The 21,254-nt window shown below is 46.8% G+C and overlaps 1 protein-coding gene across 1 annotated transcript in view; it reads left to right on the top strand.

Annotated features, from left to right (window-relative positions):
- Positions 1 to 567, top strand: part of LOC146759270 (cytosolic carboxypeptidase 4-like) — a 168,109-nt gene extending 167,542 nt beyond the window's left edge. Inside the window, exon 5 of the mRNA XM_085510341.1 lies at positions 453 to 567. Within this exon, the coding sequence (XP_085366467.1) occupies positions 453 to 456 (4 nt within the window). The 3' untranslated portion in view covers positions 457 to 567. The remainder of the gene's footprint in view (positions 1 to 452) is intronic.
- Positions 568 to 21,254: the final 20,687 nt, after the last annotated feature.

Genomic DNA, 21,254 nt, shown 5'->3' with positions numbered 1-21,254 from the left:
TTTGGGAATATTGAAGGAAATGGACTATGTGCCATAACTGTTGTTAGAACAAAGTATGTCTGGTGTGATCTTATGCATAGGTTCTGTAACTGCTCTTCACAGCTCAGGTGTTTGACCTTCCTTTTGGTGAAGTGATGAAATACTGCTGGTTTCTATTTGTGCTTCTAGGCACCTTGAAGCTCTTAGGAATAGAACAATTGTCTCCAGTTCTTTTCAATGATATCAGTAACAGCTCGAGTGTTGCTGCCCACTAGGTAGACCCAAAGAAGCAGATTACAGTGAAACAACACACGAGCTGGACCTGAATGAGGATCACTTTCAAGACAGTGGCTATGCTGCTTCAAGCCTACTTGCTTCTTCCTGCCGCCACTCTATTACCAAGTATCAACAACCTTTCATGATTCAACTTGCAGATGTTTGAAACTAACCCTTGTGTTTCTATGCCTTCCTAGGTGATTCGAGCCCTTGTCAACCCCAAAGATCCAAACCAAGCAGTGTCTTTCCATCAATGGAGAGTTCTTATTAAGCATGAATCGCTGCAATTCGGATGACAGCCTTCCACATGGTAACAGTGATGGACACAAGGGGCTCATCCACGTTCATGCTCTCATATCTCCTGGCTCTGCTGAAGCTCCTGACCTGAGCCTGCCAGACACAGCAGTCACCTGCCTGGATTGTGACCCAGCGCCTTTGCAGTGCTGCCCATCCCAAGCACAGCCCGAGTGTCCCAGCAGCAGCACCACCATGCAGGAGCAGGGCAGCATCAGTGAGGTGAAGCTGAGCATCTTAGATGGGGACTTAGAGTCAGGCTGCCAGTCCCAGGCACCAGGCAGCAGCACCAGCTCTGAGCCACTCTCATCTTGACAAGAGGAGTCCCATCTTCACCCTTGACCTCTCAAGCCCTCCTGTCTTTTATTGAATAAAGTCACTCTCATGCTCAGTCATCGCCTCGACTGCATTCTGAGTCTTCAATCACAGGGATTGGGATGAATGCAACAAACAGCAAGGCAGCTCAGCTTGCAATGCTATGGCTGTGGGGTTCGTGCAGGCAGAGCTCTGGGTTCCCATTTTGCCTGGCTTTGGGATGTCTGCAGCAAGATCTCTACCATTTTGTATGGGAGCAAATAATCTCTAGCATCCAGGTTGCTGCTCATGATATATCCCAGTCTTCCTGGCTGTCACTTTGTGATACTTTTCAAAGCCTTTTGATACTCTTTGATGCCTTGGCTGCTCCCTAACACCTCTGTCCTCCTGCCATGTTGACTCACGTCTCCCACTTTTAAGCTGGCTTTGCAGATCATCTCCAGCCCTGTCATCATCACGCTGCAGCAGGAGGTGCTCACCTGGCCCAATGTCTGGCAGTACTGCTTGTTCTGCAGATGAGCAGCTGCCTCCTCATCTCTTCAGCTACAGTAGTTTTTCTCAGGGCAGTTAGATGCAGTCATGCTCCTCTGGATTTGGTGTGTTAAATCCATGCTGCATGGCAGCAGTCAGTGCAATACAAAGGTGTTCTGTGTGCCATAGCATTTCTCCAGGGGCTGCCAAAGGTAGAAGCACAACACAGCACCATCCTTCTGACAGTAATGTCTGTGAGTGTTAGACATGTGAGCACTGCATCATCCCCAGCGTGTCAGTGCTTTTCCACACCAACCTGACTCTCACACTCTGCACTGAATGTAACTCTGCTCTTGTGGAGACAAATGCTTTCTGTCACATCCTCCATCCCTGCAACCATTTGCCGGTAGGCAGCTCTTGCAGAAGAATCAAGCAGCAGAACCTTTTGCTCACCCTACAGCATGCAAATGCTATGAAAGCAGAAATAACCTGGCATGCTCTGGGTCTGCAAGGCTGCACAGATGGGAGAGGTAGATTGTGTTTTTGCAGTGGAAGTTTCCAGTATTTTCAGTACATAGTGTAGGCCCTAACTGAATGTATAACCCTCTTGTAAAACAGCTGTATAAGTAGTTTTTCCACCAAGAAAGTTGCTGAACAGAATTAAGTTCAGACTGGGGGCATTCTGACATGGGGAGAATTGAGACAAGCACAAGATAAATACAGGGTGGGTAGAGCCCAGCACAGGACAGAATGAATGTACTGACTTTTGGAAACATTGCCCTTCTCTGTCCGCAGAAAAGTACAAGGCAGACCTAAAAACAAGAGGTTGGTAATTGACCTTCTATGGAAATGAATCCTAGCCACAGTCTCGAGGAGTCTGTGAGCCTGAGATGCTCAACCAATGAGAGCCATGAGAGCATCACCTGCAGTGGGTTTAGGGCACAGAACAGAATTGATTTCACTGACTGGTGTGCAGTTTCTCCCATGCCAATAGGGGATGTGCGCGCAGTATTGCAATAATGAATAAGCACTGCTGCTATCGCTGCCATCTTTGCCTAACTAGAAATCTTTGACTTTGAGAGTTTCTCACACAAGGGGAGAGGGTAAGAAAGTAAAGAGGCACAGAAAACTAAGGGAAACTGCTCTTCTTTATCTTATCTATAAAAATTGATACGATGCTGTTGTGCATTTTTTTTAATTTTATTTTTAATTTTTTGCTAATGTCAGTTAGATTGTTTTAAAATATCCACACACCAAAATCTGACTACCAAGCAAATGTAATGAAAATGAAATGAAGGTGAGTTAGTGGAAAGCACAAGGCCATATTATATTAGGCTCCAGCAAATTTACAGGCAGTCACTGCACGAAGAGGTAGATCTGAGTTGCACATTATATGATTCCCACAAAGATTAAGGAAATCTGAAGCTTTCAATATATTTTTTTAATTCTTTTTTCATTTCATTTTTAAACACCTGACCCAGACCCCAACCCTCACAGGAGCTGTAAAGATAACAGCATTAACCAGCAATGTAACTCTAATCCTAACCCTTACCCTGATTCTAAAATCGTCCCTAACTCCAAATGCAACAACAAAAATGATGCTAGAAGTTTGTAGCAAAAGGAACCTTAACCCTGATCATAATCCAAAAAAAAAATCATTATGGTAACAATAATCTTTACCTTAAGAGTAATATTAATCAGAGCCCAGATGATGCCTGCATCCAATCAGAAGCATGCTTTGCATTATTTAAGAGTTGTATTTTTTCCAATGAACTCTCTCTATTATCACGTTTATAAAGTAACAGAGTCTGTTCTTTTTCTCCTGACACTGTGCCTTACTCCTGACATCCCCTGGAAATGACCCAGATAGGGCACCATCAAAGTAATGCTAATAGTAATGTCAATCCTAAGGGTATCTCTAGCCTCAGTGTTAATGGGACGCTAACAACAATCCCAACAGCCTTAAACATTCTGGTGGTGTGAAAGAGGTGCTGCCTTGCACATGCTGGGCAGTCCCATTGCCTGTTAAATGCAGGCGGCAGCGTAGAAACATGATGCCCGTGGTCAGAATGCCCTGTGGCAGATCCTGGCACCGGAGAACTGACCGGAGAACCATGAGAGAACTGACAACAAATCACGCGACATCAGAACCGACCCAGTGGTTATTTACAAGCCTTGGGAGACCCAGACAGGATCTCAGAGTGGTGAATGTAGGTACAGAAGTTGTTACTACTCTGTTTTCTTCTAAAAGAAGTGTTTTTTTTTCATCTCAGAAGTTGGGAGGGGGGGGGGGGGGGGGGCGGGAAAGGGATATCAATTTAATTACTCATTAATTTATTGACAGACATTCACGTTTGCTACGTTTGGAGAAGTTTTTATTTGTTTGCTGTGGTTTGATTTTTTTTTTTTCTTTTTTTTTTCCCCCTTCCCTCCTCTTCCATCTTTGTGTTCTTCCCCTATAATCAAAAGAACGGATCCCCAGGGTCTGTCCCGCAGACGTTCTTTCCGTGGTCTCTGCTGCCACCTGCTGGCCAATAAGCGGAACTGCCACTGTTGGGCGTTTGGTGCCGCAGGAAGCACAACGCATATCTGAGTTCTGACCGGTCTACGCAGCAAATCCGCCAATCTTTATTGCGATAAGCCCTCCAGACAAGAGCATAAAGTCTTTGCCTGAGGGCAGGGTTAGTAGTAATGGATGTCAGTTTTGAAATTTCCAGTCCATTCACCATAGCACTTTCTGCCTCCATGTCCCATAACCAGAGCAGCTATGCTGGCATGCTCTCTTGGTTTCTGTCTAAACCACTGTACTATATCCATCAGTTCAGCTGCTGTATTATGGGCAGCAGGGTTTGGGGGGTGGACACTGGTCAGGGCACTCCCACCAGCCTATCCTGCATTTTTTTTTATTTTTTTTTTCATTTTTGGGTTACAATCAGTCAGATCTCAAATAGATCTAGTCCAAATGGAACCTCAAAATCTGACCTTTTAGTGCCTTCATTTACAGAGTCCATTTTATACAGATTCCCTTGTACAGGGCCCCCATGGTCCTCCAGACAGTTGTTACTGATCTTCCATAGGAGAATGATTGAATTAGGTTTTTTCCCATCAAAACTGCCACCTGTCTTTCCAATTTTTCAACACTATCATTCAATAGCTGATTTGCATCAGCCTGAGCCTCTTCAGTTATGTTCAGACAGTTCAAGGCCATTAAAAGTGGCCATGCCACCATGAACACAGCTAACTGTCATTCTCAAGTTGTAAGTATGTCTTTGCTAAGACCATGGAAATACTCAGTCAGGTGGGCCAGGGACTCATGGACCCTCCCTCCGTCCCACACAGGGCCCCATTTTTCAGTGACAGAAGCAGTGCTGCATTTTGAGGATCCTAGGAATCCCAGGACATGCCCTGACAAAAGGTCATTCAAAGGGGTAGTCTTTCCCCATCCAAACAACTCCATGATATTCACAGAATCACAGAATTGTAGGGGTTGGAAGGGACCTCCAGAGACCACTGAGTCCAGTCCCCCTGCCAAAGCAGGTTCCCTACACCACGTTGCACAGCTCAGCATCCAGGCAGGTCTTGAATATCTCCAGAGAAGGAGATTCCACAACCACCCTAGGCAGCCTGTTCCAGTGCTCTGTCACTCTCACCATAAAGAAGTTATTGCACACATTAGTGCAGAATTTCCTATGGTGCAGTTTCTGTCTGTTTCCCCTTGTCCCTCCTCCACACACTGCTGAAAAGAGTCTGGCCTCACCTCTTTGCCCCCCACACCTCAAATATTTATAGACCTGGATCAGGTCCCCTCTCAGCCTTCTTTTCTCAAGGCTAAACAGACCCAGTTCCCTCAGTCTCTCCTCATTGGGGAGATGCTCCAGGCCCTTCACCATCTTTGTGGTCCTCCACTGGACTCTTTCCAAGAGATCCCTGTCTTTTTTGTACTGGGGAGCCCAGAACTGGACACAATATTCCAGATGAGGCCTCACCAGGGCAGAGTAGAGGGGGAGGATCACCTCCTTCGACCTGCTGGACACGCTCTTTTTAATGCACCCCAGGATGCCATTGGCTTTTTTGGCTACAAGGGCACACTGCTGGCTCATGGTCAATCTGTCGTCCACCAGGACGCCCAGATCCCTCTCAGCAGAGCTCCTCCCCAGCAGCTCTTCCCCCAGCCTGTACTGGTGCATGCAATTATTTCTACCCAGGTGCAAGACTCTACACTTGCTTTTGTTAAACCTCATCCGGTGTCTTACTGCCCAGCTCTCCAGCCTGTCCAGGTCTCGCTGAATGGCAGCACAGCCTTCAGGCATGTCAGCCAATCCTCCCAACTTCGTGTCATCAGCAAACTTGCTGAGGGTGGTCACACAGCTAGAAAACGTTGTCAGCATTGTGTAGTATGAATAAACCATGGTTTTTGATCTAAATGTCAGAGTGAGTGTGGTGTGAGTGAGACACAGAACAGCTGCAGGGTGAGTGCCGAGTCCCGATCCATGTTTCCTTCCTCCTGTGAGGGAAATGGCCAGACACGGACAAAGTGAAAGACTGTGTTGTCTGTCCACTCATATGTACTTTCTGCTTGTATGTAAGAAGACAGGAGTTTGTACTCTGTAGATTAGTAAGATTGTCCTGAGGAGAGGTGTACATTCCACCCAACCAATGAATGTCAACCCATTTATGTAATACTATGTACTGCTTGCGAGGAAGTGTGTGAGGGAGGTGGTTCAATCAGTGCTGGTTCTGTGGCACAGTGTTTATAACTGAAGAATACAGACTGTATTAAGGGAGTTTATGTGAACTGAAGAACTGTACGTTTTGACAAACTGTTTTGATGGTATAAGAAAGTGTAATTGTTAATGATATATGAAAGTGTAGTTGAGGGAATGTGGAAGTGTATCTGAGCATAGAAATAGAGGAAGCATTTACAGAGGAAAAAGGATTAAAGTGAGTTTACCTGCATTGACATGAGAGCAACACCCTGCCAGACCGCTGCCCTGTGAGCTGAGCAGAGCAGAGCAGAGACACAGTCCCCATGTATCAGGTAGTGTTATTCTGCTTACCAAAAGAATGAGTTCACTACAGAAGAGGCAAATCTTCCCCTCTGCTCCATCTGTGGCATACTCTGGAGTTCAAGGCATTGCAAAGCTATGGCACATCTACTTTCTTTCAATGATGAAAACTTAGTGTGCTCTGGGCTCTCATTTCAATTGCATCTAAAGAAGTCTAGGGTCATGCCAGCTGACAGGAAGCTGGCAAATGTTGTCTCATTGTAAGGAAGAGCAAGAAAGATGACATGGGCAATTATGGACCTGTCAGTCCAGAGCCTGGTAAAATTATGGAGAAAATGATGGTGGGAGTTATGGAAAAACAGCTGAAGGACAATTCTGTCATTGGTCGCAGCCAACACAAGTTTGTGAGGCAAAGGTCCTGTTTAATTTAAGCTCATTCTGTGACACAGTTATCCGTTTAGTTGACCAAGGGAAGCCAGTTGATGTAATCCTTGAGGATTTCAGTGGAGATTTTGATACTGTTTCTCACAACAACCTTCTGGACAGAATGTTCTGCATATGGCTAGACAGAAACACAATGTGGTGGGTGAGCAGTTGGCCAGTAGGTCAGTCCCAAAGGATTATAGTCAGTTTTTTCCATCAGGCTGGTAGATGGTCACTGTCGGGGTCCCCAGGGTTCCATTTTGGGGCCACTTTCCTTTCATGTTTATGCAGATGACTTGCATGCAGGACTAGAAGACGTTCTGAGCAAGTTTGCTGATGAGACCAGATGAGGAGGTGCTGTTGCCTCCACTGAGGGTGGAGAGGACTTGCAGAGAGATGTGGACAAGTCAGAGAAGTGGGTACCAGTTGGTACTAAGCACCAAGTGCATAACGTATAACAAGAACAAGTGCCTGATTGTGCACCGCAGAACATAAAGGACTTCAAACTCTGGGAGAATGTGCAAACGAGGGCACTGGAACTGAGAGATCTGAAGTTCAGAGTTTCACAGGGATTGACTGCTTGTTCAGACTGGGCCCTTCTCACATCCCTTCTCACATCCTGCAATGAAACATAGGTCTCATATGGGACATGAACCTCACAGCGTCCTTGCACCACATGTAGAGCCTGGGATCTTCTGTCCCCATGTCTTTCATTTAACATCATACGGACCTCCAACCCATTGCCCCAGGAAATGCCAGGAGCCAACATGAGAGACAGGATCTCTCTACCACTGGTCTTGCAATCAGGGCTCGACCTGTCTGCTTCGTAAGGCAAAGGAGAGGTTTCTTAGCATGCCAGTGCCTTTGCCTGCCTGTAGTCATGGCTTCCAGTTATCTTCTCTAACAAGTCCCTTGGGAAGCTTACTTGGTAATGGCCCTCAGTGGGCCCATTAATACTCCAAGAAACTTCACTGTTACTTCCGACTTTGTCTTGTTGAGCACTTTGTGCAAACTTCTCTCTGCACTAGAGGCTGATGAACTCAGCATCAAATGTACCCTGGGGCCCATTATAACCTAAAGAATCTCCTGTGCCTTATGCCATCTTGTTATCTTCTTCAGGTTATCAGAACTTGTTCAGCAAAAAGGAGGGATATCTGGAGAGAGCTTAAAGAATCCAGTATAAATTTATTGTCTATTTATTTATAGTTGGGTTTAAAGAAGACATTAAAGCAGCACTGTGCAACTGATACCAATCCAGGATGTCCCAATGAGTTCTGTACTGTTACTGTGTTGACAAAGGTCCTTCTCAACCTCCCCACCCAATTTCTGCTCACAATGGACCTATGGGACTTGCATCACTTTTCTTCACATCACTCTTCTCCTCTGCATTCATCCGCTCAGTGTTAAAACTGCTTTGCACCAACTCCCACTGGCTTTCCTCAGAGAACCAGCTACACATGGAAAAGGAAAGATTTCTCTTTTTTATCTGGCCAGCAAATGGAAAGAAAGGTGATGCAACTGAATGAACAGTAAAACACAGTGATCAACTGCATGCCATGTTCAAGCGGCATCTATTGAAGTTTGTCTTTCATATGGAATATTTTTAAAAGAAATGATTTATTCTGAGGTAGGATAGGATAGATTGAATCACAGTGAAGTAGTTGACAACAGAGGCCATCAGACTCTGAGAGATGGAGCAAATTCCAGTAATCTTCCTGGGATAGATCAGCCAGGTAGTTGAGAGGTATCAACTTAAAACTGATCAGGACTTGTGAGTATTTCACACATTGAGATGGGTTAACACATTCTCATTGATTTATATCTTTGTCTCCAACTCCGTTTTTCACTTTTACTGACATTAATGAACATCTTTCAGACTTCGTGCCTTAATAAAAAAGAGACAGTGATTGAGAAAAAGAAAAAGTATAAGAAGAAAAAGAAAAAGAATAGATAGGAAGGGATAGATCAAATCACAGTGAAGGAGTTGACAACACATTCCATCAGACTTTGGGGAGATGGAACAAATTCCAGTAATCCCCCTGAAAGTCAGAAATCAGACAGATAATTGGGAGGTATCTGACTGAACAAAGAGCAAGGGATGGAGAAATCTGGAGGGCAGTGGGAGTAGTGTGTGCCCAAATGGCCTGCTGAAAACATGCCCTTAACCATGGCCATTTCTTTAGGAGAGCTGAAAAAACTTGGAGGATGAGGCACATCAAATAGGCAGCAGGGAAGAGTAGTGCTGGGCACCAGGCTACAGTCACAGGGCATTGGCACTGGCACCGCTGTCTGTGTCTCTGAACCTGAAGGCATTTGTGTCCAGTGAACACAGTTCTGGAAAACATTGTAGTTTCAGTAAAAGAAAAAAAAAGACATCAAATCACCTCAAAGATTCATATTTACAACTTAAAATGGAACAAGACTCATGAGAATTTTTCATATTGAGAAGGGTTAACACATTTTCATTGATTTCCATCTTTGTCTTCAATTATTTGTTTCAGTTTTATTGACATTTATGATCAACTATTAAGCTTACAGCCTCAAAATAAATAAATAAATTAAAAGAGATACATTTGCATCTTGCACATGGCCTGATGCCCCTTTCACCTTCACAGTTCCCACAAGTCCTTCCATGCCAGAGAGTATGAGATCCAGCAGAGCACCTCTCCTCTTTGGTTCCTCCACTGCTTGGTCAAGAAGCTGCCATCTGTGCTCTCCATGGATCTGCTGGATGCCACATGCCCTGCTGTGCTGTCCCTGCCACAGATAATGGAGTGACAAAGGCCACCAAATGGGACAAGGGACAGACAACATCAGATTCCCATCTGTCTGCAGAGGGCACCTTCCATTTACTCTCCCTGATCAGGAAGACAGGAAAAGACACTGATGGTCTCCTCTGTTGGCCATTTCCATTAGCTCTGACCTGTCTGCTCTTCCATCCCCAGGCAGAGCTCAGTGCACTCTCACAGAGGGCATTCACCCTTCTTTATCTCCTCGCCCATCCATCCTAAAGACTCGGTATCCCCCTTGTGCTACAGTGCAGTTGTGGAAACCATTAAACTGTGTCCCCATGGTCCAAACAGGAGCTCAGGCCTGCAGCTCTACCAAGATTTCTAGCTTCTTGTGTGTTGGTGTTTGCATTAGTGCAAAAGCACAGAAGTAAATATCCTAATTGAAAAGCATCACTGGACATTGCCTGACTGGATAGCTCATCTATAGAATCAGTGTGCAGAAGGTGGCACACAAACATTAGACCGATCGTGGGTCTTGGAGGTGACGTAGCAGCACGGACACACCATGGGCATGGCTTTCCTGAAGGCCCTGTGCTGCTCTTGTAGCTGTGAGTGAATTCACCGGACAGCCGGTGCTATCCCCTCTCTGGCCCTCAGCTGATGCCCAGGAAGGAGGTGTCTATCTCAGGGATTTCCCACACGGTTTACAAGCACTTGCAAACATCAGGAGCAGCCCAGGCACCTTGGGCATCACCCAGTGTCTGTGTGTGAGCTGCTGCCTCCCAGCTGAAGGACCGAGGACTCAGAGCAGGAGCTCACATGCAGGCAACTCCTTGTGCACTTCTGAACTGAACCAGAGGAATCCCAGCTCCTGTGGGTGTGTAGGGAGCTGAATCCCATTTCAGCTCCAGGATTTCTGTCAAGGGATGAGACTCCTGCGCTGCCTCAGCTGGATCACTGCCCTGCACAGGGAAAGTCCAAACCTCGCCTTCCTTGTCTGGTTGCCCTTATTGTTTCATCAAACGATCTCTGGGAGCACTCCCCATATGTCTCCAATCAGTCACTGACCACTGGACATGTGGTGGTTAATTGAGCGAATTTCAAAGCACAGTCATGATGCTGTTGTCAGGGGACATGTCAGGGACATGTCCAGGGACATGTCAGGGGAGACAAGTCGGAAAGATAAAAATGACATAATCTGCTGCTTGCCTGTCCAGGCTCCTGGGACACAGGGAGCTCATAAAAGTGTGCAGGGCTGCAGAGAGACAGCTGTGCCCAGGAGCAGCTCTTGTGCACAGCACAGCCTGCAGGTGACAGAAGGAGAGGAGAGAAACTGAAGAGAGCTTGCAGGATGTGTGTGGTGTGAGCGGGCTGTGAGCTCACTGCAGGAGCATTGCTCACAGACCATGACAGGGTAAGTCTCACTGCAGACCATGAGCTGCTTTTCATAGAGGGTCAACTTAATTTGGGACATCCCATAGGAGATCTGGATGCAGGCACTGCATGTTTCTTTACTGTGGAAAAAGCCTTCTGCTCCAGCTGAGGGCTTCCATACTGCAGTATGAAATCACAGCCCTGAGGGCTGCATGTCCCAGCACGGCTGCAGGCTGTGCAGCCGGGGCTGCAGGCGGGTGCCCAGGGCTGTCCTGCAGAGCAGGGTCCCTGCTGTGCCCCAGGGGCTGTGTGCCGGGTATGGGACTCTGCCGCCTGCCAGGCTCAGCACTCAGCCTGCCCGGGGAGCTGCCCAGGGTGCTGCAGGGAGACGGGTGGGGGGAAGGAGCCCCCCGGCAGGGCTTGTGCTGCCACAGCTGCTGCCTGGGGCAGGGGATCACAACTCCACTGCACAACGGAATGTTTCTGAGGGCACTTTGCAAGAGGAGAGCCAAGGCAGGGGGTTTCCATTTCCTGTTCTGAGGCAAAGAGGTTTGGAGTCAGAAATCTAAAAGGGGCAATAAGAGTTCTGAGAATTTTTCATCAATCAATTGCTTGTTTTGTGAACACTCACACATGATGTGCTTTCAGTCTCCCCTTTCTCGAAGGATGGAATTATCATCATTTTCTGTAGGCATGAATAATTCACTTATCCTACAAACAGGCAGCATTTTCTAACTGAAACTGAATGCCACAGAAGCTCGGGTAGGGGGCTCTAAGAGCACTTGGGGTAAAGATATGAGACATGAAACAGATGAAAATATCCAGGGAGAAGGCATAAGAAAATAAAAGGAAGGTTAGAGCTCCATATGCTGCTTCTGCTTAAGGAATGCTGAAATACATGAAATTAAATGCAAGTAATGGTGCTAAATGTACACTGTTGTAAGAGAATAAAAACATTTCATATTATAGCAGGAGGAGTGTGTCTGAGAATGGTCTGGACTTGTCATTATCTTCTGCACTCTGAGCAGGACTCCAAGCCCAACAACAGCAGATGTCCAACAGCAGCTCCATCAGCGAGTTCCTCCTGCTGCCGTTGGCAGACACGCGGCAGCTGCAGCTCCTGCACTTCTGGCTCTTCCTGGGCATCTACCTGGCTGCCCTCCTGGGCAACGGCCTCATCAGCACAGCCGTAGCCTGCGACCGCCGCCTGCACACCCCCATGTACTTCTTCCTCCTCAACCTGGCCCTCCTCGACCTGGGCTGCATCTCCACCACTCTCCCCAAAGCCATGGCCAACGCCCTCTGGGACACCAGGGCCATCTCCTACACAGGATGTGCTGCACAGCTCTTTTTCTTTTCCTTCTTCCTCTCAGCAGAGTATTCCCTTCTCACCATCATGTCCTATGACCGCTACGTTGCCATCTGCAAGCCCCTGCACTACGGGACCTTGATGGACAGCAGAGCTTGTGCCACCATGGCAGCAGCTGCCTGGGGCACTGGGGTTCTCTATTCCCTGCTGCACACTGCCAGTATGTTTTCACTGCCTCTCTGCCAAGGCAATGTTGTCAACCAGTTTTTCTGTGAAATCCCACAGATCCTCAAGCTCTCCTGCTCTGGCTCCTACCTCATGGAATTTGTATTTCTCTTTTTTGGTGTCAGTTTAGGCTTTGGTTGCTTTGTTTTCATAGTTGTGTCCTATGTGCACATCTTCATGGCTGTGCTGAGGATGCCCTCTGAGCAGGGACGGCACAAAGCCTTCTCCATGTGCCTCCCTCACCTGGCTGTGGTCTCCCTGTTTCTCAGCACTGGTGCTTTTGCCTACCTGAAGCCCCCCTCCATTTCCTCCCCACTCCTGGATCTGACAGTGGCACTTCTGTATGCAGTGGTTCCTCCAACACTAAACCCTATTATCTACAGCATGAGGAACAGGGAGATCAAGCACGCTTTCAGGAAGGTGTTGCAATAAGCACTATTCCAGCTACAATAAAATGCACAACTTCCTCAATAGGATTCCCAGTGGTGGTTCTTTATGTTTTATGCATCTTTGTCTGTTTGATTATGTGAGATATAGGAATGTGCAAAAAAAAAATGTTATTGAACTTATAAATAAAAATGTATTTAAATTCTTTCCTACCTAATTTCCATTTTCTCACTCCAAGAACTCATGTAAACATGGAACCAGATTCCCTGTTTATGTTATAAGATACCTAAAAAGCTTTCAAAATAGACTTACTTAGATTTTCTTTCTTCCTACTTTGCCTGGATTTGGGGAGGTACAGCCACAGACAGCAGCTCAACGTGCTCTTTTCATTCATGTGCTCTTACCAGTGCTGCAGTGCTCTTGAGTCCTCTCATTTGTGCAGTCCTGAAGGTCTTGTGCGTCTCACAACAGTCCTGTTGCCTCTACAGCAGCAATCCAGGGCTGCAGTCAGTAGCCGGCAATATGAACAGGTCTGTCAGAGCTGGTCTCCTTGCTGGCACTGCCATAACAAGAGGGCCCCTTTAGAGCAGGACCAGAGAACTGGAGGGAGGCCTCTTCCAAAGCTGGTGTAAGGAATATACCTCAGGAGCTGCTCCCTGAGAAAACCTTGAGATCTTCAGGTGCTCTTCACTGTGTGACCAGATCAGATTGAATAGTCCCAAGGAGATCCGTAAGCATCTCAAGGCAGTGCTGTGGTTTAAGGTTTATGGGTTGAGACAAAGAGAAAAAGAAAAGGATAATAATTATGACAATTGTATTTATACATATATAATATATTTAGTGTATTTTCACACATATACAACATATGCAGTTGCAAACATATATGAACTAATCCCTATGCGCATCTGTCTGCAAGTCCAGGATTAGTTGCAGGGGTTTTAACAGCCACAGGGTTCACTGTAGGAGCTGAAGTGGCTGTTGGGCTGTTGCAGGAGTTGAAGTGACCTCAGAGTTCATTGCCAGAGCTGGAACCACCACAGGACCTGTGACTATGTTGGAGCAGCCACTGGGCTCATTGGAGGGGTTGGAGCCACCGCAGGGCTGTACTTCCTCCCTTGGGAGGAATTTGTACCATTTTCTTATTACCATACTTGGAACAGCTACAGGACCCGTAGCAGGAGTAACTGCAGAGCTCATTATGAGGGGTGGAGTGACAGAGGGATCTGCCCAGAGCTTGGAGCAACTGCAGGACGTGTAGCAAAACCTTGGAGCTGCTGCATGGTCTGTGCCAGGAGTTGCAGAGGCTGCAGCACTGTCAGCAGATCCAGCTCTCTGGATCTGGCACACTGCAGTCATTTGTGCCTCTTGGGGGTTACCAGTGCCACAGCAGATTTGCCCCCAATATTCTACCAGTTTATCAGGATCCTGCAGTTGCTCGGAGATGAAGTTCCAAAGCCCTGGGGGTGCCCACCACTCCAGGCAGCTGCCCAGACCGTCCCACACCCTCTGCCATGCAGAGCCTTCTCACCTTGGGGCAGATCTCTCACTGATATTCCTGAATAATTGTTTAACCTCAATCCTAGATTCATAGAATCACCAAGGTTGGAAAAGGCCTAAAAGATCATCCAGTCCAACCGTTCACCTATTACCTATAGCTCCCACTAAACCATGTCCCTCAACACAATATCCAGTACACCCCCGGACTCACAGAGGCGACAATGTAAATTGTGTAATTCCTAATCATATGGACAATATTACTTCCAAAACCCAAAGATGACCGCAGAGCTGAATGTGCACAAAACTTCACTTTGTCAGCTGCCAATTTTATCGTGGTACAAACTGAGGTCAAACAGCATAGCAAAATAAATACCCTAATGCAGCATCCAAGCACCAAGTAAGGAGCTGTGCAGTGAAGCTTCATGAGAAGACTCAACAAGCTCCACACATAGGGAGCACATCCACACATATCAGCACCATGGCCTGCACTTCTCCAGCTCCCACAAAGCCCTGTCCGCTCTGGACAGATGTGCTGCTATCTCAACCCTTGGAGCCTCACATCAGGCACCAAAATGACTGTGGTTGTTGAACCCAACATGTGGCTCAGCAGCACACAGTGCTTTGTGCACTGCCCAATTCCCAGTGGGATGGGGATGAGAACTGGGAAAAAGAGTACAACTTCTGGGATGTAACAAAGCAGTTTACTAAGAGAGATAAAAGAAGTGGAGTAATAGTTATCACTATATATCCGTTGATATGGAATTGTATGTAACAACTGATGCACAAGCACTTGCTCAGCACCACCAGACTGATGCTCAGCTGGACCCTGGGCAGTGAAGAGACTGAGATGAACTCCCACCCCTTTCAATACAATTTCTGCTTGCTGTCAGCTGATAGAGAACGTCCCTTTGGCCACTATCAGTCAGCTGTCCTCACTCTGTTCCCTCCCAGCTCCATGTGCCCTCCACTGACCATGGCCTTGGCTCTGTACAACACTGCTTAGCAGCAGCTGTAAACATCAGAGTGTTATCAATGGTTTTCTCCTAGAACCAAAACACTGCACCACAGCAGACAGTCTGAAGAAAACAATTCCATTCCAGCTGTATCTCAGATTCCTGCCTGTCCCCTCTTCTTGTTCTTCCTGATCAGGAAGCAAGGAACAGAATCTGCCGCTCTCCTCTCTGAGCCCTTTCCATCAGTTCTCAGCTGGCTCCTCTGCCATCCCCAGGCAGAGCTCAGTGCCCTCTCATGGATGGCAGCAGCCTTTTCTCTTCTTCCTTGCCCATCCGTCATGCAGAATCTGTACCCCATTTGCTACAGTACAGAGCTGAGAATCAACCCACCATGTCTCTGTGAACCAAACAAGACCCTAGGCCTGCAAAGGCACAGAGATTTGGAGTTCGCTGAGTGAATGTTTGTGGTCCTCTCATTAGTGTAACGACTCTTCAGAAAGGATCCCCTTCCAGAAGCATGTTTTGATTTTGCCTGGCTGGGCCTTGCATCTACACCGTGCTACTGGTGTTCAGAAGATGGCACACAGGTACGAGACCCATTGTGGGGCTCACAGTTGTCCAGTGAACATTGTCACTACCCAGGGCATGTCTTTCCTAAAGGTCCTCAGTGGCATTTGCCAGCTGGCTGGGGGTGTGCTGGAGACCCCAGGGAACTGCCATTCTGTTGTAATACAAGAAGAATTTTACAGAGCAGCAGCCATGGATCAAGATAAGCACTTTACAGAGCAGCAGCTGCAGAGCAGGATAAACAGCATGAGAACCAAGGACACCTCTAGCAAAAGAGTGAAAGGCTCGTGGCTTTGAAGCGGGGTTTTAGGGTTCTTATTGCAGAAGCTTTCTTCCAATTAGTACGTGTGATTTTTGAACACCCTTGTTTGTTTGCTATAAAAGTACGGCTCTTCAGGCAATAGATGGACACAGCTATATTTAACTATATTGGTGTGTGGTTGTTTGTCCTAGAACGCTGACTTTTGCCTTCAGGTTCGCCAACACATGGGGGCCCGCAATGTCATGGGATTTAACTCTTGAACACCTGTGGGATCCCGAGAAACTAAGCCAGTATTTGAGTCAGGGATGGCGCAGCCTAGATAGATCTAAGGGGGTATGACTTATTTGGGGCTTGGCTTGTGCTTACCGTGCTCTATATAACACTGTTCCGAAAAGAGAGAATTTCCGAGCTGAGGTTCTAGCCAAAAAGGGAAATCCCCAAGTCAATTTTGATCAGTCACAGGAGGCACCAGTAACAATATCAGTTGCCCTTGTGGAAGGCAAGAAATGGAAATGGGTGTCCTCACGTCTAGAACGGAAAAAAGAAGTGGAGGAGGAGGCAACAGAAGATCCAGGTGACAGGTCTGGATAAGTACCGAGAAAGGAAAAAGGAAAAGTGTCATGAAGAAGAGAGTGATGAGGAGGAAATCTCTGTTACTGTTTGTCGATCCCTGAAGATGACTGAAATCGAAGGCGTAAGAAAGGAGTTCACACGGCACCAGAATGAATCTCTTGTTACCTGGTTGCTTCGCTGTTGGGACAGCTGGGACGGTAGCTTGTTGTGATGTGACAGGCCCTTCCCCATATTCTGGAAGAATCTTAGTGTAATACAGTGGGTGTAGACAAAAAGGCGTAGGTTATATAAGGATGTGTCTGTTTCAATAAATCGCCATTTTGCCACTTCATCTCCTTGGTGTCACTTGGTAATTGGCCTAGCTGCTGCTTCAGTTGAAGGCGAGAGATCGTAAAGAAATTAACGACCATAAAGCCTTCATGTGTATCATTAAAATTCTCAGCTATTAGACACAAGCGCTTTCCAGATTGAGCAAGGAACAACAGTTAATTGCACTGTGTGTTTCCTTGTGGTGTTACCTACGTGACCACAGAGAAGACACGAGGAAGTGGCATGACCAGCCTACTCCTGTACTATGAGCACGGGTGAGGGAACTACAAAACAGTCCAACCACCAGTACGGCTGCTCCAGTTATCACAGGTAACCAATAGAGGGGCCCTGCCCTCATTCAAGGGAGTGGAAGGGATAATAGAGTTTATTGGACTGTGTGGATTTGATGGCCTAGCACATCAGAACCACAGAAATATAAGGCACTGGTGGATACTGGTGCACAGTGCACCCTAATGCCCTCCAGTCATGAAGGGACAGAATCAAACCATATTTCTGGATATCTCTCAAGAATTGACTGTGTTGGAGGCTGAAATAAGCCTCACTGGTAAAGACTGGAAAAAACATCCTATGTGAGTGGTCCAGGGTTTCCGTTCATACTTGGTATTGAGGATACCTCAGAAGAGGGCATTTCAAGGATACTAAGGGGTATCACTGGGCCTTTGGAATCGCTGCTGTAGATATGGACAACATTAAGCAGCTGTCTGTTTTGCCTGGCCTGTCAGAGGACCCGTCTGTTGTGAGGCTGCTACGAGTAAAAATAAAAGAGCAGCAGGTACCGATTGCTACAAAGACAGTGCACAGACGGCAGTATCGCACCAACAGGGATTCCTTGCTCCCCATTCATGATTTGATTCGCCAGTTGGAGAATCAGGGAGTGATCAGTAAAACTCACTCACCTTTTAACAGCTCCATATGGCCAGTGCGTAAAGCCAGTGGAGAATGGAGGCTGACAGTAGACTACCGTGGCCTGAATGAGGTCACACCCCCACTGAGTGCTGCTGTGCTGGAGAGCAAATAATTCAAATTCTTCTATGAGCCAGTTTTGCTATTAAGTGAAGCAAAGTAAAAGGGCCTGCCCAGGAAATTCAGTTCTTAGGTATAAAGTGGCAGGATGGATGTCATCACATCCCAACAGTGATTGACAAAATCACTGCCATGTCTCCACCAACTAGCAAGAAAGAGACACAATCTTTCCTGGGTGCAGTGGGCTTTTGGAGGATGCACATTCCAAACTACAGCCTCATTGTAAGCCCCCTTTATCAGGTGATGCAGAAGAAGAATGATTTTGCATAGGGCCCAGAGCAGCAGCAGGCTTTTGAACAGATTAAACAGGAGATAGCCTGTGCCATGGACCTGGGGCCAGTACGGACTGGACAGGATGTAAAGAACATCCTCTATACTGCTGCTGGAGAGAAAGGTCCCACTTGGAGTTTGTGGCAAAGAGCCTCAGGAGGGACCCAAGGCCGACCCCTGGGATTCTGGAGCTGAGCGTACAAGGGGTCTGAAGAGTGCTACACTCCAACTGAGAAGGAGATCTTAGCCGCGTATGAGGGGGCTCGGGCTGCTTCCGAAGTAGCTGGTACTGAAATGCAGCTCTTTCTGGCACCTCGACTGTCAATGATGAACCGGATGTTGAAAGGGGAGGTTCTCTCCACCCATCATGCTACCGATGCCACCTGGAGCAAGTGGATTGCACTGATTAGACAACAAGCGCGGATGGGGAACCTCAATCATCCAGGAATTTTAGAAGTGATCATGAACTGGACTGAAGATAAAAAGTTTGGAACATCACCAGGAGAAGAGGTGTCATGTGCTAAAGCGGCCCCACCATACATCGAACTACCAGAAAATGAAAAGAAATATGCTCTTTTCACTGATGGATCATTTCATATTGTAGGGAAGCATCGGAGATGGAAAGCTGCTGTTTGGAGCCCCACACGACAGGTCGCAGAGGCCACTGAAGGTAAAGGAGAATCAAGTCAGTTTGCAGAGGTAAAAGCTGTCCAGCTGACCTTAGATGTGGCTGAACGGGAGAGGTGGCCAATGCTTTATCTTTATACTGACTCATGGATGGTGGCAAATGCCTTATGGGGGTTGTTACAGCAGTGGGAACAAAATAACTGGCAACGGAGGTGTAAACCTATTTGGGCTGCTGAACTGTAGAAAAACATAACTGCTCAAAAAAAAGATATGATTGTAAAGGTGTGTCACGTGGATGCACACTTGCCCAAGAGTCGGGCTATTGCAGAACAACAAAACAACCATCAGGTAGGTCGAGCTGCCAGAATTGAGGTGGCTCAAATAGACTTGGACTGGCAGAACAAGAGTGAATTATTTCAAGCTTGATGGTTCCATGAGACCTCAGGCCATCAAGGAATGGACATAACATATAATTGGGCTAGAGACTGAGGGGTGGACTTAACTATGGATGCTATTGCACTGGTTATTCATGACTGTGAATCATGTGCCATAATTAAACAAGCCAAGAATATGAAGCCTCTCTGGGGGGAAGGCCAAGGCAAAAGTATAAATATGGGGAGGAGTGACAGGTGAATGATGTCACCTTGCCAGGATCTCATAATGATAAGCGTTTTGTGCTTACCATGGTGGAAGCAACCACTGGGTGGCTTGAAACATACGCAGTACCCCATGCTACTGCCAGAAACACAATATTGGGTTGTTAGAAACAAGTCCTATAGAGACATGACACCTCAGAAAGAACTGAGTCTCATAATGGGACACATTTCAAAAATTCCCTTAATAAATACTTGGGCCAAAGTTCATGGCATTGAGTGGATTTATCATATCCCCTACCATGCACCAGCTTCTGGTAAAATTAAAAGATACAATGGGGTGTTGAAAACTATGTTGAAAGCAATGGGTGGTGGAACACTGAAGCACTGGGAAAAGCATTTGCATGTGGTGCAAGGATGCTGTTAAAGTTCATATCCCACATGTGCCCTGTGTCTCATCACAGGATGTGGGGTGTGAGAAGGGCCCAGTCTGAACAAGCAGTCAATCCCAGTGAAACTCTGAACTTCAGATCTCTCAGTTCCAGTGCCCTCCTGTGCACACTCTCCCATAGTTTGATGTTCTTTATGTTCTGCATTGCCCAGAAGTGCACCCAGTGCTCCAGGTGAGGCAGTAGCAATGCAGAGCAAAGAGGGACAAACCTTTCTCCCACCCAGCTGGCAATAAATTGCTTGATGCACTTTAGGGGACTGTTGGCCTTCTTGGCTGGCTGGGCACACTGCTGACTCACTTAAAATTTTATGTTGAGCAGGACCCCCAATCCTTTTCAGTCAGACGTCTCTCATGTGTCCAATATACAGACAGTGTTTATGTCCAGGGTTGCCCATACCCAGGTGCACAATCAGGCACTTGTTCTTGTTATACTTTATGCACTTGGTGCTTAGTACCAACTGGTACCCACTTCTCTGACTTGTCCACATCTCTCTGCAAGTCCTCTCCACCCTAAGTGGAGGCAACAACACCTCCTCATCTGGTCTCATCAGCAAACTTGCTCAGAACATCTTCTAGTCCTGCATGCAAGTCATCTGCATAAACATGAAAGGAAAGTGGCCCTAAAATGGAACCCTGGGGAGCTCTGACAGTGACCATCTACCAGCCCAATGGAACCCACTGACTATAATCCTTTGGGACAGAACTACTGGCCAACTGCTCACCCACCACTGCTGGTGAACCTGAAAGGCAAAATGTCAGCGTGCTGGGTCAAACAGAGAAACACCAATATAGTTACATATAGCTGCATCAATTTATTGCCCGAAAGCCAGACTTTTATAGGAGACAGACAAGGGTGTCCAAAAATCACACACGCTAGTTGGAGGAAAGCTACTGCAATAACAACCCTATAACCCCCCTTCAAAGCCACGAGCCATTCATTCTTTTCCTAGAGATGTCCTTTGTTCTCATGCTGTTTATCCTGCTCCGCAGCTGCTGCTCTGTGAACTCCTTATCTCAATCCATGGCTGCTGCTCTGTAAAATTCTTCTTGTATTACAACACACCACGTTCTGTTTCTGTCTAGCTGTATGCAGGAATTTCTGTCCAGAAGGGTGCTGGAGAAATAGTATCAAAAGCTCTACTGAAATCCTCAAGGATTACATCAACTGCCTTCCCTTGTTCAGCTCAACGGATAAAGGTGTCATAAAAAGACCTGAAATTAAATAGGACCTTCCCCTCTGTATCTTGTGTTGTCTGTGACCTGTCCTTCAGTTGTTTTTCCATAACTCCCACCATCATTTTCTCCATAATTTTACCA

This window comes from Coturnix japonica, chromosome 10, assembly GCF_054131305.1.
Source record: "Coturnix japonica strain WE chromosome 10, WE-NBRP24, whole genome shotgun sequence".
In the NCBI taxonomy this organism is placed as follows: domain Eukaryota; kingdom Metazoa; phylum Chordata; class Aves; order Galliformes; family Phasianidae; genus Coturnix; species Coturnix japonica.
The sequence above is the reverse complement of the archived record's forward strand: the minus strand, read 5'-3'. Positions and strand labels throughout refer to the sequence as shown.